An 18,004-nucleotide genomic window follows, 5' to 3' on the forward strand; every position below is an offset into this window, starting at 1 on the left:
TTGACACCTACCAGATGAATGCATAGTCCAAAGATAATAGCCTTTCAGGGGAAGGAACTAGCAGCTAAGGGGTGAGACTTCCCTTCTGTAGGAAGTGAGATGTAAAGGACACCAATGTCTTATTGTTAAGTTGTTTCAGTCATGTCTGACTCTGTGACCCCATTTGGGGTTTTCTTGGCTAAGATACTGGAGTGGTTTGCCATTTCCTTCTCTACCTAATTTTATAGATGAGGAAACTAAAAAGATTAAGTGACTTGCCCAGGGTCACACAGTAAGTGTCTGAAGCTATGTCTGAACTCAGATCTTCCTGATTCTAAGCCTAGTGCCTTATTCACCATGTTACCTAGCTGCCCAGTGACTCTTAGTCACACAGTAAGAGGGAGAATATTCCAGTCATGGGGGCCAGCCAGTGAAAAGAGCAAAGACTACATGGAGTGATGTTTTAGAGAAAGAAATGACAGGATTTGGCAACTGAACGAATATGCAGCTTGAGCTAGATGCAGGAGATACCAAAACAAATTTATTAGCATGATTCCTTTCCTATGCTTTTGTGGTTTGTTTTGTGCTCACATGCTACTGATAAAGTTTTAAAATGGAATTAATTAGCTTGCCTGATGGGCGTTTTTGGGGATGAGAGTCATTTTAAACAGTTGGGGGAACATAGTGTGTGCATTTAGTTTCATTGTTTAAAATAGCCTTTTATGGAAGAACTAGTACAGTGAGTAACTGTTCCTGGAAGACCAAGGAAGAGCAGCTAGATAACCCACTGAAAATTCAAGAAGTGTTGTTAGAGTTTCCATTCTAAGGTTTTAAGAGGCTAAATGACTTAGGAGGGAAGGAAACATTTGGTTGATTTCAAGTACCCTTAATCACAAGAGTGTCTTTACTCATGGTATAAACTAACTTGTATTTTCTTATTTTGTATATATTTATGTTTATTAATTTTCTATTTATGCTGTGTGTATATATGTATATGCATGTGTATATATATATGTATATATGTATGTGTGTGTGTGTGTATACACTAGAAATAATGACACACTATGCCCCTTGCATAGTGCCTAGAATACAGTATAAATACTTATAGATTGATAGTTTGAGAGGCAGTGTGGTATAATGGAAAGAGCATTAGGTTTGAAGTGAGATGACCTTTGAAGTGATCAGTCCTAGTTCTGTCACTATATGACCTTGAACAAGTCACTTAAATCCCTAAATCCCTATTGCTTCCAGTTGAATAAGCTGAAATATTCTAGTAGATGCATCAGTGAGAGGACTACATGGTATAATATTAGGGTAATACCAGATATGAGCTCAAAGATCTGGGTTTCAATTTAGGCTTATAAATAAGGAAACTGAGATTCAAAGAAATTAAGGAATTTGCCCAAATTTTCCAAAACCCATTAAGTGGTAGAACCAGAATGAAAGTCCACATCTTCTTAATCCTAGAATTCTTTTTTATTGCATTATGCTAAGAGGTTTTTAAATGGGAGAAAGATGTCATAAAATTTCTGCCCTTAGAAGAGTTGGTATGATGATATGGTTCCTTTTTCCTAATATTATTCTAACATTAAGTACCATGGCTTTTCTCAGTAATCTCTCTCTCTCTCTCTCTCTCTCTCTCTCTCTCTCTCTCCCTCCCCCTTTCATTCATCTGCGTGCACATCTGCATGTGGGTGTGCATGCACACACACACACACACACTTTTTTCATTACCACTACTATTTGATTTCTCCCCTCACTTTATCCAGTTTCTGTAGAAGTTGGTTTCCACTTCTCCATGGTTCTGGTTCATAAAGTCAAAATACAACCCATTTAAATTTTTGTTTCTTTTATCTTGTATTTTGTGCCTTTTCACTATGGGGATTTGAAGTAGCAAGAAGGAAGAGGTTAGTCATGAAAGTCCTAAAAGTTAATCTTGTTCTTCCCTCTTTGCATAATGTAAACCTGAGGTATGTCTACCCACTATGTCAGGTCTCACACCTCTCACACAGAGCACTGGAGCATGTACGCGACCTCCTGGTGGGCTTACTTACTCCAACTTGCCACCATCATGTGTTACACTCAGACTGTCTTAGAATTCTAGGGGTGATCCTATTATGAGGGAATATGCTCTCCCTACTGACGACTTTAGTTCTCAAGCCCCTACCACTGAACTTCAATGAACACAAACCCAGCCACTAGAAATGATGACACATTTATATCTTAAACATAACCATTTACTTGACCATCACGTGTAAGCAATAATTACCATAACCTCATAAGTATACATGTATTATAACAAATGCAGTAGTAATATATACATCAGAGTTCACACATAAACTTGGGTCACACTCCCATCGATGTACTTAGCATTTGTGAGGAAGATTAGGAATATATAGGACATTTTGCCCAAGGTCACCTAAGTACTAAGTAGTAGAAGTCCTCACTCCAATCCAGGGTTTTGCTAAACTAGGTCTCACTGCTCTAGTAAAATGTAATGTTGCTCACAAGGTCCAAGTCAGAGAAAATGAAACAGAATGAAATAAATATTAATAGAATTATTTTGTCTTTCTATTATTTTTGATAGAACATTTTTTTTCATAGCAGAATTTTGTTCATGGTTTCAGAGCCATTTAGAGAGCAGTAGACAAAAATAAGTAGAATTAACAATATGTGTGTGACCAAAATTAATTTTGAAACTACATTAGGTAGCCATGGGCCAAGATCATCATGGGCCATGTTTTTGGGTCTCTGAGTCTTATGACTCACTCTTCTTTGTTCTGGTTGGTTTGCCTAAGTAAATCACTAGCCAGGTGTTACAACAGTTTTAGAAAAGCCTTTTCTTTTTTCCCCCCACTTCTTACTCAGCTAGGCTAGTAATTAGACCTAGATCCTCAGTAAAGCTGTGGAGTTGATGGTAGCTGCCCAAAATTATTTTATCTTTTAATCAGCCCTGGGATCCCTGTTTTTTACTTGGGGCACACCAAGCTGACTTAGCACTTATCTTTTGTTTTTTATATGTGCTGCTGGTTGAATTTCCCACAAAACAACTATTTCAAGCAAGCCTCTATCTCCTGAGTTATTGTGTTCACTGAGGTGATAAGACAGGTCCCAAATCTAAGAGAAGGCCTACCCATTTCCTATAATTTGTTTGGGATTGTTTAAATGGTTTCTGTTCTCCTCCCTTCCTCCCATCTATGTGAATTTTTTTTAGAAACCTTTTCATTGAAGGTTTACAAAGCAACAACAATACTTTACACATATAGATGTTAATTACAGATCCTTGGTGTTAACAATGAGAGCTGGACTATGGCACCACTAATGGTTTGAAAGAGGGAGAGAGACTGGAAGCAGGGAGGCCAGTTAAGGCTATTACAGGGGTCCTGGTACAAAAGAAAGAGCACTTGTATGAGGATTGTAGACACAGGTAGAGAGAAAAGGATAGATATGCATGACATGTCAAAGGAAGGATCCACAGGCCTTGGCACTTGATTAGATAAAGGAGATGAAGAAGAGGGAGGGGTTCAAGATGATTGAAGTATAAGGCTTGTGCAACTGAAGAATTGTCATTTTATTGACAGAAATAGAGATGTTAGAATGCCTAGAAATGCAGGATGTCCTGCAGGTTTGATGGTTAAATGTTCTTCAAGAATTCTTAATTTTTGTGTGTGTCACAGGCCCCTTTGGCAGTTAGTGAAAGAAGATATACTTTTCCATCCTAGTTTACAGATCTGCCGAGATATATGGGTCAGAGGACCTTAGGTAAACAGCCCCTCTTCTAGAGGTTATATTCTGCCTAAACAAATGTGAATTTTCTGCTGGTTTATGGTATTTAACAGAGGTTAGGTAGGGCTTCTCTCTGCCAATGGAAAGCTAAGATGTTTTAGGGACATAGTCTATAAACTTTACCCATCTTTAAATATTCCATTTTGATTGACCAAGTCATGATTATTCTCAGGACTAATTTTTCTTGGCTTGTTCTGACTGTTATAGATGCTTTATTAAGTTTTTTTTTATAAGAATACTATTGACTTAGCTGTCAATATTCATTTCCAAAACCTCTTTGTTTATGGAAGGAGGAAAGTATATTTGCCAAGGATTAAATTTGCGCACCTCAAGAATTTTCTTTCTAAGAATGTGAGTGCAATATCTTCCAGTGTTTGCAATAGAACTAAAAGAGGATCTTTCTTATGAGTTGTTATTGTTCTTCCATGAAATAGGCTAATTAAACTATATTAGTAAAATTCAACACTTGTGGGGCAGCTAGGTGGCGCAGTGGATAGAGCACCGGCCCTGGAGTCAGGAGTGCCTGAGTTCAAATCCGGCCTCAGACACTTAACACTTACTAGCTGTGTGACCCTGGGCAAGTCAGTTAACCCAATTGCCTCACTAAAAAAAAAAAAAAAAATTCAACACTTGTATTAGGTTAGAGATATATTATCCATTTTTGATATTATTACTTGTTGTTTTAGAACATTCCTGTTCAGTTTTACCATTCTTTTGCAATCTGCAGTATAATTTTATTGGACTTATTAGTAAAAATTAGTCAGTTAATAAACATATGTTAAGCAACATTTGTTGCCAGGCACTGTTCAAGCATTGACGATATAAATGCAAAAAAGACAATCCCTACCCTCAAGGAGCTTATACACTAAAGCAAGCAGTTTGAGCTGAAGGTCAGAATGTAAAATTTCAGCTAGACATTGATTGACAGATGGTGGGTCTCAGCTTCAGTTTTTCTTACTTTTTTTTTAAGTTGAATAAAACTTGTCTTTATTTCTCTCTTTTTATTTAAATGCAGATTCCAACACGACTAAGGCCGAGTACAACACCACATGCAAAACCAGCAGGATTTACAAAATGGTAGCTTAGAAGAACGGTTTCGTGTGAATTCCTTTGAAAACAATCTCCAAGGCATAATGGATAGCTTAAACCAGAAGAAATACACATCTAGTCTAAGATTTAAAACTAATGGAGACTACTCTGGCTCCTACTTAACTCTTTCACAGCCAATGTCTGCCAAGAGAAGCCCATCTCCTTTGGGCTCTGGTATCAGAAATGCCTCCTTTGCCAAAATCCAGGGAAGTAAACAGTTCTCTTGTGATGGCACTGACAGAAACATTTCCACCAAGCCTCCGGCTCCTTTTCTAGGTACTACACCCTCCCTTGGTGGATATCCCCTTGGGATGGCCGACTTTGATCACTGTGCTGGCTGGGAGGATGAAAGGTCCTTGAAACTTGCAGATAAACTGCCTTATTCCAAGTACAGCTCAAAGAATAAGTCACACGACAATGTCTACTTTCTTGGGGGTCTAGAAGGCAGAAAGGCATCAGGCTCCCTCTTGACCATGTGGAATGGAAGCTCTGGTAATGATGTTGGTCTTTCACCTCTCCGGAGGTCTGGAGCAACGAGCATGCCCTCCAGCCCAAAGCAAGCCAGGAAGATGAACATTCAGGACAGCATGACTCTTCAGCCCAAAATGACAAAACACAAGGAGATAACAGCTGACAATGTTGGTTTAAGAACTAGGAAATATTCAGGAAGCTCACTAAGTCAAATGGGGGCATACAGCCGTTCACTACCCAGGTTGTACAAAGCCACCGAGAACCAGCCGATGCCACTCAGCTTGCCCCCAAGAAACTCTCTAGGTAATTCCAAAAGAAAGAAACTTGGGGAAAAGGATCTACCTCAAAGCATAACAGATGCTGACAACTACCTTAATTTTTCTTCTTTAAGCTCAGGGGCTTTGCCATATAAGAACCCTTCATCAGAAAGCAATCCATATATTAGTTCAGCTCTTAGCATTCCTGCAAGCCCCCGAGTGGCTAGGAAAATGCTGCTGACTTCCACCTCATCCTGTACATCGGATGACTTTGACAGGATGGTATTCTCAGGAACAAGCCCTAACAATTCATTTTCTCCGGGAGACCTCAATAGAGTATTTGCTGGCAGAAGGGACTTTTCTCGTAGCTCCATGGAGTTTGTTGACTCTGACTTGGAGGGCCTCAGACAGGCTTCCAGTACTCCCCAGCCAGTTCTTAGAGAAAGGAAGAGCAGCATCAGCTCCATTCAGGAAGGGAAGATCTGATGGATTATCACCGGAGGCAAAGAGAAGAAAGGCTAAGGGAACAGGAGATGGAGCGCATTGGTAACTTGCCTCTTCTAATCTTATTCACTGTTTCTTATTCATGTTTCACTGCTACTTAGCAAAGCTCTGAGCTGTGCTGGTGTTGAATAGCCTTGGGGGGGGGGTGTCAGAAATGTGCAAAAGTCTAGAATTTTCATCAGCTTTATTTGTTTGTTTGTTTGTTTTCCCCCTTTCTGGGCAATGAGGGTTAAGTGAGTTGCCCAAGATCACACAGCTAGTAAGTGTCAAGTGTCCCGAGGCCAAAGCTGAACTCAGGTCCTTCTGATCCAGGGCCATGATCTATCCATTATACCACCTAGCTGCCCCCATCAGCTTTATTTGTACTCACAACTGCTAGACTTTCTTGCATTCCCCTAATGTTCCCTATTTCATTAGATTTAGTCATGACAGGCCATAGGATGCAATGGATGAAGTTGCTGAGGTTAGATTCAGGAAGACCTAGTTTTACATCATACCCCCATTGTTTACTGAGAGACCCTGGGAAAGTCATTTAACTTCTCTGCATCTACTTGTCCTTATCTATAAAATGAAGTGACCGGAGGGGCAGCTAGGTGGCACAGTGGATAGGGCACTGGCCCTGGATTCAGGAACACCTGAGTTCAAATCCGGCCTCAAACACTTGACACTTACTAGCTGTGTACCTTGGGCAAGTCACTTAACCTCAATTGCCCTATGTAAAAAAAAAAAAGTCATGAAACATGAAATGACCGAACAACCACAACAAAAATCATTAATCAACAAGCATTTATTAAGCATCTATCTTGTGCCAGGCACCGTACTAGGTACTAAGGATCCAAATAAAAGATATAACAATCTTTACTTTCAAGGAACTTATTAGGGGAGACAGTACATATGTAAATATATACAAAATATATGCAAAATCAATTAGAGAGCATTGTGGGAGAAAGGTTTTTTTGGGGGGGAATTTAGGCATTTGGGAAGACTAGAAAAGGATCTGTAGAAAGTAGCATTCCATCTGTGTCTTGAAGGAAGAGAAGGATTTTGTGAAGCAGAGATGAAGAAAAGTGCATACAGATATGGGGAGCACCATTTTAAAGACAGAGAGATGGAAGATGGAGGGCACTGTATGACAGAGAGAAGGCCGATTTGACTGTGATTGTTCAGTCATTAGAGTTGGGTCTGACTCTTTGTGACCTCATTTGGGGTTTTCTAGGCAGACACACTGGAGTGATATGAAATTTCCTTCACCAGCTCCTTTTACCAATGAGGAAAATGAGGCAAACAAGGGTAAGTGACTTGTTCAGGGTCGTACAGCTAGTAAGGGTCAGAGGCCAGATTTGAACTCAGTAAGATGAATCTCCCTGACATTGGGTCCAGCGTTCTATCCACCATACCATCTAGCAATACTATATTGTAAAGTATAGAACAAGGAATAACATATAATGCGAATGGAAAGATAGATTGGGGGACAAGTAGAGAAGGGCTTCAGATAACTAAACAAAAGTGATTATATTTTATTATAGAAGCAATGAGGAATCCCTGGAAGCTATTAAGTAGGAGGATAACATGGTCAGATATGGAATTGGGGAAAATCATCTTGAAAGATGTGTGGAGGGAGGTTTGGAGTAGGGAAAGACTAGAAGTAGAGAGAGAAATTAAGAGATCTAATGAGACTACTTTATTAAATTATTAAATTGAAGAGACTAATTATTACAATAATTGAGTCAAGATATGATGAGGGCCTTTACCATGGTGGTTTAGATAATAATAGGAAGTGCCCTCACATTAGGAAGTTCTCTCAAAGCTCCATGGAGTCTAATGAGACCAATGTGGACAGCCTTAGCCGGCCCTCATATACTTCACAAAGCTCTCTTTTGAGAAAGGAAACACAACACTAGTGCCATTTCAGGAAGGAAAGACCAAATGGATTATCCCCAAAGGCAAACAGAATAAAGATCAGTGAACTAATGTATATAAAGTGCTCTGCAAACATTAACAGGGGCAGCTAGGTGGTGCAGTGGATAGAGAACTGGCCCTGGGTTCAGGAGGACCTGAGTTCAATCCGGCCTCAGACACTTAACACTTAACTGGCTGTGTGACCCTGGGCAAGTCACTTAACCCCAATTGCCTAACAAAAAAAACCCCCAAAAATGCTATTACAAAAGTAAGCTATCATTATATCAAAGAAGTTTTTTCAAGTACCTGTTTGAGTCAGTAAGTACTGTGCTTAGAGGGGCATTGGTTACAAATGCCCTACAGACCAGAATCATGAGACTTGGGTTTGAATCTCAGCTCTGTGCCATGCTGTGTGACATTAGGTAAATAGCTTAACATTGCTAGGCTTTAGTTTCCTTATAATTAAAATGAAGTAGCTGGACAATTAGCCTCTGTGAACTTGGGCAACTCACCCAATCTCTCTGGGCTTCAGAATCTTCATCTTTAAAATGAGGAAGTTGGACTCAATTCCTTTTCTGTCTCTAAACTGAGGAAGCAGCTAGGCAGCGTAGTGTAGTGGATAGAACACTGGGCCTGGAGTCATGAAGACCTTTTCAGCTCTAAATCTATGATCTAAGTACTCCCACAAGCATTTACACAAGCCTAAATTGTTGTTGTTGTTGTTTGTCCTTTATTCTTTTTTTTTTTTTTTTTGGTGAGGCATTTGGGGTTAAGTGACTTGCTCAGGGTCACACAGCTAGTAAGTGTTAAGCATCTGAGGCCAGATTTGAACTCGGGTCCTCCTGAATCCAGGGCCAGTGCTCTATCCACTGCACCACCTAGCTGCCCCCTATCCTTCATTCTTGAAAAGGACCAATGACATCAGGAGGGTGATGTCTTGACTTGCAGTGAATTGGATTTAAGTGAGGCAGAGCTGTGCAAAGTCATCAGCATCACTCTCTCCTCCAGTCATCTAAGTCCAGTGGCAAGACAGGTCAGGACAACTGGCAATAGCCCCAGATGCAGTGGGAGACCTTGATGTTTTGAGCTAAGGTCTTTCCCCAGGTCTCAGTTTGTCTGAGGCACCACCCATTCAGTGATTTAAGGATAGGTAAGAAGTGAGGCAAAAGATGGCCCATTTCCCTACTCAAAAAAAAAAAAAAAGAAAAATATCAAACTGGGAGGAGAAGTCCCTCAGAGATTCTGGCCAGAACAGAAACAGTTGCTATTTAAATTCACTCTGAGCCAACAAAACCCAAACAGTGACCAAGTGAGGTTTGGACTGGGTCCTATTATTGGCTAATCAGAGAGAGTCAGGGTGATTTGGATTTAAGGCATGGTCAAGTAGCTCCATTTGAATCCCTATGAGCTTATCAAGGCCTGGATTTCCGGAGCTCTATCTCAAGAAATCATAATGAAACTACATGGGACAAAGAGTTACTTGTCCCAGTTTTTAAAATGATAGAATAAATAAGTAGGGAAGAGGGGGGGGAAAAAGGTAACAGGAAAAAGACAATTCTTAATGAATTTCTTTTAGGTCCCTTTTACATTCTTGCATCAGCTTTTTGTCATCTTCTGTTCCTATTGTCAGGCTACCTGCTGTCAGGCTCACTACCATCAGTGTCCCTATCTTTGGCAGCCCTATGTCCTCTGTCTTCTTAAGTTAGATGTTATCAGTCTTCTGTGAGATTGGAAAAGAAAATAAAAGGCTTGTTAGCAAATTATAGCTTAAAGATTGTTGATTATAATAACTAGTATTTTTATTTATTTTATTTTTGTGGAACAATGAGGGTTAAGTGACTTGCCCAGGGTCACACAGCTAGTAAATGTCAAGTGTCTGAGGCTGGATTTGAACTCAGGTCCTCCTGAATCCAGGGCCCGTGCTTTATCCACTGTACCACCTAGCTGCCCCCCCCCTAAATTTATTTTATTTTTGTTTTATGATAACTATTATTTTTTATAGCATTACTATGTGCCAGGCACTATGCTAAGAGCTTGACAAGTATTATCTCATTTGAGATAACCTGGGAAGTAGGTGCTATTATTATCCCCATTTTACAGTTAAGGAAACCGAGGGCAGACAATGCTCAAGTGGCTTGCCCAAGGATCACATAGATAGGAAGTATTGAGTTCAGATTTGAATTCAGGTCTTCATGACTCCTGGCACTGTATGCTATCCATTACACTACACTACCTAGCTGAAGATTCTGAAGCCAGAGAGATTGGGTGAGTTGCCCAAGTTCACACAACCAAGAGGCAGAAGCAGGATTTAAACTCAGGTCCTCAAACACCAGAGTAAAATAGGAGCAAGGTCTCAGTGAGGGCTAAAAGTTTCTCAAGAAAATAGAACATGAGGTTTTGTGACAGCTTTTTGCTGCCCAGAAGCCACCCCGCCCCCTTTTTTTTAAGCTGATTCTAGGGTTTGGTGGTATTTCCTTCTCCAATGGATTAGGGCAAACAGGAGTCAGGGTAACACCGCTAATGAGTATGTGTCCTGACTCTGGGCACATTGCTCAATCCACTGAGCCACCTACCTGCCCCTTGTTTAGCACACAGGAGGTGCTATAAAAATATTGGTTGTTGTCATCAAATTACACTGGAGAGGGGCAGCTAGGTGGCGCAGTGGATAGGGCACCGGCCCTGGAGTCAGGAGTACCTGAGTTCAGGTCCGGCCTCAGACACTTGACACATACTAGCTGTGTGACCCTGGGCAAGTCACTTAACCCCAATTGCCTCACTAAAAAAAAAAAAAAAATTTACACTGGAGAGATCCAATATTTTGTTTAGGGCTGGTTGCACTCATCTGTGGTAACTCAATAAATAGCTATATAAGGACCAGGAGCTACTTGGGGTCACATTTAATAAGGATTTCACTATAGAGTTCAAGGGCAGTTAGGTCCTGAGTTCAAATTCAGCCTCAAAACACTTACTGGTGGTGTGATCCTGGGCAAGTCACTTACCCCCGTTGGCCTCAGTTCTTCATCAGTAAAATGGCTGGAGAAGGAAATTGCAAACCACTCCAGTATCTTTGCCAAGATAATCTCCAAAAGAGTCAGACATAACTGAAAAACAACTGAACAACAAAAAAATAGAATTTTAGGTAGGAGATGGGGGGAGAAAGAAATAAGCATTTATAAAGTACCTATAATATAAGACCACTATGCTAAGAGAGTGACTAATATAATTTCATTTGATCCTCATGCCACTGTGAGGCAGGTGCTATTATGATCCCCATTTTATGGACGAGGAAACAGAGATAAACAAAGGTTAAATGACTTGCCCAGAGTCACACAACTAGTAAGTATATGAGGCTGGATTTGAACTCAAGTCTGTCCTGACTGCAGATCAGCATTCTGTCCACTGGGCCTTCTTTGGGCCCAGATGAGGAAGAGTATAAATTGACACCAGATCTCATCAAGCTCCAGGATTTAAAACAAAAAACAAACCAAAAAAACCCTCTTTCTAGGGTTTCCATTAAGCATTATCTGAAGATCTGAAGGCATACTGCCAGTGGTTGTCATCACTTGCTTCCAAGAAAATATGGTGGTCCATGAGGTAGTTGCAGAGGGTGTCAATTTCATTAGAAATTGACCGAAGGGAGCCTCAGTCAGAGGGTTAGAGGGTGTAGATAGAATAAGAAGCAGGAACTTGTAGGAAACTTATGGGTGTGGTGACATTGTCATCATCTTTGACTTTCATAGATCTATAATTTCAGAAGTGTGGGTATTTCTATCTGTATAACTCTTGAAGTTCAGCATAATCTCACCTCTAACTGCTACTGCACTGGGACCAGCTGAAATCCCTACAATTTCTTTTGGTGTTGGGGAAGTGTAGGAGGGGCAGGAGATGAGAGAGACATTCTTCTTTGTTGTTGCTTAGGATTAGAGTAAATCTTCTCTTAGGAAAGGGAAACTCCCATAACATATGAAAGTGTTCATAAGTGCTGGAAATTATGCTGTCTTCCAGATCTGACCCAAAGGATTCCTCTTCTTTGATGCAGTCTTCCTCTTACTACATCCTGAGTATAAGTGTTTTTGCAAGTCTTAGGATTGTAGATTTAGAGTTGGAAAGGGACCTCAGAGGTCACCAAGTCCAGTTCTCTCAATGTCATATATGAGGAAAACTGACACTATGAGGGGTTAAATGACTTACCCAGGATCACATGATTACTAAGAGCCTGAAGCAGGCTTCAAAACTCCAGCCTTCCTAACTCAAAGTTTTAATTATACCAAGATAAGTGAAATATTTACAGGTATGGTATTCTTAATCTGGGGTCCATGAACTTCTAAAAAAATATTTTAAAACCAATTATAATACTTTATTATAATTGGTTTCTTTTGTAATCCTTCTAGTTTATTTTTATGCATTTAAAAACATTCTTCTGAGAAAGGCCCTACCTCCAAAGGCATCCATGACACTAAAAAATAAGACCCTCTGAACTGATGGGGACCCAAGCCAAATGATCTTCCAGTTAATGTGAATGGTATCCAAATAGCCAGATAGCTTAAGCTGAAGAACTTGGGTCTTTTACAGTCTCATACAGGTTTGACCTAAGGGTAAAGAGGAATTGTTTCTGTGGCATCTTCTTACCTACTAGTAAGATAGGTGGCAATCAAGCCTAGAATATTGGACTTGGAGTTAAAAAGACCTGAACAATTCCTGCCTTACATACTTCCTAACTAGGCAACCCTAGCAACTTTTCTCAGCTTCAATTTCCTCATCTGTAAATGGGGATAATAATATCATATACCCCACAAGGTTTCCATGAGGATTAAATGAGATAACATAACATGCCTTGTGAACCTTAAAGCACAATAGAAATGCCAGCAAGTATATTATCATTTCTATTCTAAAACTACTTCTAAGTATCAACATGGCTGGTCACCTCTCTCTGTTCCATGCTCACGTGTCCTGATTGAGGAACACTAGTTAACGATATCTGTTGCCTTAGTATGATTAACAGATGACGAACTCTCCATGGTGTTATAGAAAATTACACAAATTTGAGTAAGCACGAATGTAAAAAGATAGAACGTTATCTATGCAATCAGTTATCAGAATGCTAGGCTTACAAGGCAAGGGTTGTCTTTGCACATTCTAAACAGCACTTGGCTGGCGTATTTGCAGACCTTCAGTAAATATTGAAGCATTTAATCATTAGCAGAATAGGATTGCCAGCTGTCCCTGGCTGACCAGGAACAAAAGCAGAGATTTACTCACATTTATTTATTTATTTGGTATGGTTGGGTAGACTGGAAGGGAAGACAAGTTGGAAAATTTGAATTATCTCCTTTTTCTTTAGGCTAAGGTTTTGGAATCTCAGACTCATGTCCTGGAAGTAATCCTATATACATACATACATACATGCATGCATATATATACATATACATATACATACATATATACATATACATACACATACATACACCTCATTATCTACATGCATACTCACACACACACATATACTATATAATCACATAATCATATTCCAATGGGGCATGTATCCTTAATTGATTCTTGGCACCAAACTCCAGGCTGCTGCTATGTAATAGCAGTACAAGCTGCTGCCTCTTGATGGTGCCACAATTTTACAAATCATCTCTCTGAGGGGATTTGTGCCGGAAATCCAGGGACTGTACATTACTTGTCTGGCAAGGGATCTAGATAGGGGGGTGACCTTATTAGAATCCATTGCTTCCATCATGGGAGGCATTTTATTCATCTTTTTAAAGGTTGAGTGAGTTAATATTATGAAAAGTGTTTGATGAGTAAGATCCCTTATGAGTATACTTCAGTGCTTCAGGAATCCATGATTCAGTCAAGGTAGGTGATATGCAGACCTCAACCTCAATCTTTAAGAGTAGCTACAGCCAGAAAATCCAATAATCCATGTCAACCTGTACTTGGAAAACGGAAATATATTATGTCTTAGGGTACGTGATAGAAGCCTTTCTAGCTTGCTAGGATCTCCAAGAGTTGACCTTCTGCTGTCATAACCTTCAGGATCCCAGGTTCCCATCTAGCCCAGGGAGAAGTATCAGAGGAGTAATTTAGTGCAGAATACCTTACTAGTTAGAGAACCTGAGTTAAGGCTCTTTCTGTATCACTTAGCACTGGTGTAATCTTGACCAAATCACTTAACCTTTTTTGGCCTCAGTTTCCTGATCAGTGAAATGATTAGTCTCATAAGGTCTCTTCTAGCTCGATGTCTATGTACCCATGAATATGAATACTTTAATAGAAAGATAGGAATGGGGCAGGGAGGTGGCAGCTAGGTGGTGCAGTGGATAAAGCACCGGCCCTGGATTCAAGAGGACCTGAGTTCAAATCTGCCCTTAGACACTTGACGCTTACTAGCTGTGTGACTCTGGGCAAGTCACTTAACCCTCATTGCCCCACACACAAAAAAAAAAAAAGAAAGAAAAGAAAGGTAAATGAAATGAAAGCTTAGAATACAAAATAGAAATAATTGACATAAGGAAAGGGGGGGGAACTCACTCTTGTTCTTTCTATTGGTGAGTCCCATGTTTTCAAAATTACTTTCCACATAAATATATATCAGGTTATATACATTAGCCAACTGTTTGGCCGATTAATAGACTTATACATTTAAGTGGCTTTGATGAACAGTTCCCAACTTTTCAGACTTTTTTCTTTCCATTTCAAGAAAAGTTTAAAGGAATCCTCTCGATAGAAAGTACTTTAATCAGACTCATTATGTTGTTTATTTAAAGAACTTAGATATAGTCTAGGAACAACTGAGACTTTGAATCTAATGACCTAATAATTGGATTCAGGAGAGTATTCTCTCTGTGAGGCAATTTCTCTTAAAGAAATTGACTTCAAAAACTTCATGATTAATCCCAATAATTAGTTAGGACCTAGCACAGTGGTATGGAGATTTTTTTTAAAAAAGGCAGGATTGACTAGCAACTAAATATTATGGGACAAGACAAAATGCTTAATGTTATCAGACAAGAACCCTGGCCAATAGCGTCTTTCACTGTAACCTTCCATAGTCTAGTTCAAATAAATTCTAGCCCCAAGTACTCCACAAATCTTGAGTTAGATGCTGAAGTCTTTCCATGTGGTACCCCTTAAGAGGTGATCCTAGGCACTGAAATACAGAGTCTTGTGCAGCTACCAAAGTGAACTACTTACTAAATGTTCACCTAAGATCTCCAATGTAACCAGGACTTAACAGTAGAAGTGGTGGTTGATGGTAGTGGTAGGTATGAAGTTAAGACAAACAGGACAGAAATATTTGCTCACTTCCCCAATCCCCATAGGAGAGGAAGACTAAAAGGATCAAATGTGATGGACACAAAGAAGAGGAACTTTTGAAGTTTTCTAGGGTTGTTTTTTTTTTTTGCTTTGTTTTATTTTGTAAACAACGAATAGATGATGACCAGATCTGAACTCTGGTATTATTGACTCCAGACACAGTGCTCTCTATCAGCTGCACCCCCTAGCTGCCCCTCAAAGGCAGTTTGTACAAAAACATTTCTCTCTAACAAAGGGTAGTTTTCCCTTGCACACACTAACTCCCTGAGGAGAGTGAGCTCAAACTGAGAATGCAAAAGTATTGAGATATGCATGTAGTCAAAGGGGAAATTCATAGTCCCTGGTTACTGGAAGTTCTTTCTTAAATTTCTTTGTGAATGCCTCATGAAATTCCCTATAGGTGTAACTCTTGACTGGACCATAAGAATCATTGTCTTAAACTTTATAGCCGATGTTCTCTCCTCCATGAGGGATCACACTCTCAGTAGCTACTTCCTCCCTCAGGCATCTGTCTGTGTTCATGCTTGTTCTTGGTATGTGTCTATCTTAATTCACTACTACTAGTTCAGTCTCTCTGATAATATTGTCAGTGGGAAAAGTATAACACTCCTTCTGGACTTGTGCCTTCTGTCTCCTATTCCCTGCTGCTCTCTGGTACCATATCTGCCTTCTCGAAGCCCTCCTGAACATGGAGTCTACTTACTGCCCAACTGGCCTACCACTTTACTGTTCAATTCTGAACTGCCTTGCTATCTTCCACCTAGACCCAGGTTGTGTCTGATTCAGTCAAACAAAGGCTATTTTTAATTATAGCATCATTTGTCTTTATCCAATGATTACAGCAGTTTATTCCTATCAAATTTATCAACTGAATTATTGAACTTATTTTCTACTTTTTATTGACTTTTGAAAATTCTGGGCAGCCTATGATTATAGTCACTGAGATGGAGGTGGAAACTCTTCCCTACTCCTGCCTCACACTAAGAACAAATGGATTCACAAAGAATCATAGTATTTTTTTAAAGGAGGAAGGATAATAGTGTGAGATTTAAAATTCGATATATGAGCATTAAACTCCCCCTTTTAACTTTTCCCTTATATATATATGTGTATATCTCTCTATCTCTCTATCTCTATCTCTAAAATATCTCCCAGATCACTAAGAAAAAGAAGCCTCTGAGCTTTAATCAGAGAGGGATTCGTTTTTTTATTGCTTGGGAATTAATTAGACAACAAAAGGTGATACCAATTAGGGAAATAGGAAAGTAGAAATACAAATGAATAATCTTAGATCTGAGCTTAGTCTATATTCCTTTATAAAACTGACTGAATCCCAAACTGCCTGCCAGGCTGAGAACCAGCACACACAAAAGCCACACACAAAACGCATGCGCCGCCACAGCTAAGTTGAAAAGCCAAAGAGAGAGAAAGGCCTACATTCATCTATCTATTAAAGGGAAAGTGCATTTCTAGCTCCCTTCTCTGCTGGAGTCCTCAGGAAAGAGAGCAAGTCAGAGCGCCAGGCTCCCCCTTCTTTCTCCAACTAGCAAACATCACTTCCTGACACCAAAGAAAAGGCGCATGGTCTTGCCCTCAGAGACCTTCACCCCATGGCAGAGCTTTTCTACAGTAAGTCTCCAGCAGGTGGTGTCATTCCAATCATTACAATAGAGACCATTTTAGTCCATTCTCTCATCTTAACAAAATGATGAAACTGAGGACCAATCGATCAATGTGCACTAGAGACACAAAAGAGAAAATAAAAAGAAAACATCGCCAGCTCTCAAAAATCTTACATGGTTTGTGTCAGGCCTCAGCAGATTACATTTCACTACAGAAGCTAGATGAATGTAAAAATAAATCACATTGATTATCTTCGAATGGGCAAACCATGTTATTTGTTTTTGTTTTCCCATGAAGACAGCCAAGGGGGCAGAGGAGAAAGGAAACAAAAATTCAAGTGCTCACTGTGTGCCAGGCCCTATACCAAGTGCTTTACAAATATCATCTCATTGATCCTGACAACAACCCTGTGACATAGTTATTATTATCCCCATTTTACAATTGAGGAAACTGAGGCAGATAGCAGTTAAGTGACTGGACAAGGGTCACACAGCTAATTAAGTGCCTGAGGCTAGATTTTAACTCAGGTCTTCCTTTAGATTTAGTGACCTCTTCTCCATTCCACCTAACTAGAAGATCAGTTGACTTCAAGGCCATACTGTCACCTAGCTCAAAATCTGAGTGTAGAAAAAAGACTGGGGCTTCCCCATCAATTAAAATACATTCCATTCTCAAGCCTGTGTGAAGGAGTCCATGAGGATTTCTTGCCAAGATGGGGCCCCTCCTAAGTGAGTCAATCTCTACTTTTCCTGAAGAAGATTAAGGGGGCTTAGTGAGGTTGGAATAGGATTCCTTATTGAATTCCAAAAGCAGGTTTAGGGGGTCAGAGTAACTGGAATTGGGAAAAAGTAATGTTTAGAACAGGGGAAGGAGAGGGAGGATTGATCTTTGTTTTTGTTGGTTTGTTTTTACCTTTTTAATACATTATTTTTGTAGGGGAGTTGGGAGGACAAAAGGTTGGAGAAATTGCCTGCACACCGCCCTGATCCCCTATCCCCCAAGTCCTGACCATTTCATTACTCCTCATGTTCTAAAGCTGGTAGCTATATATAAAGGCCCGGATATGCTTGTAT

The 18,004-nt window shown here is 39.9% G+C and overlaps 1 protein-coding gene across 1 annotated transcript in view; it reads left to right on the top strand.

Annotated features, from left to right (window-relative positions):
- Positions 1-4,784: 4,784 nt before the first annotated feature.
- Positions 4,785-18,004, top strand: part of PHLDB2 (pleckstrin homology like domain family B member 2) — a 118,318-nt gene continuing 105,098 nt past the window's right edge. The window contains 3 exon segments of the mRNA XM_043997054.1: positions 4,785-6,045; positions 6,048-6,128; positions 7,730-7,731. Coding sequence (XP_043852989.1) covers positions 4,815-6,045; positions 6,048-6,128; positions 7,730-7,731 — 1,314 coding nt within the window. The 5' untranslated portion in view covers positions 4,785-4,814.

This window comes from Dromiciops gliroides, chromosome 3, assembly GCF_019393635.1.
Source record: "Dromiciops gliroides isolate mDroGli1 chromosome 3, mDroGli1.pri, whole genome shotgun sequence".
Taxonomy (NCBI): Eukaryota; Metazoa; Chordata; class Mammalia; order Microbiotheria; family Microbiotheriidae; genus Dromiciops; species Dromiciops gliroides.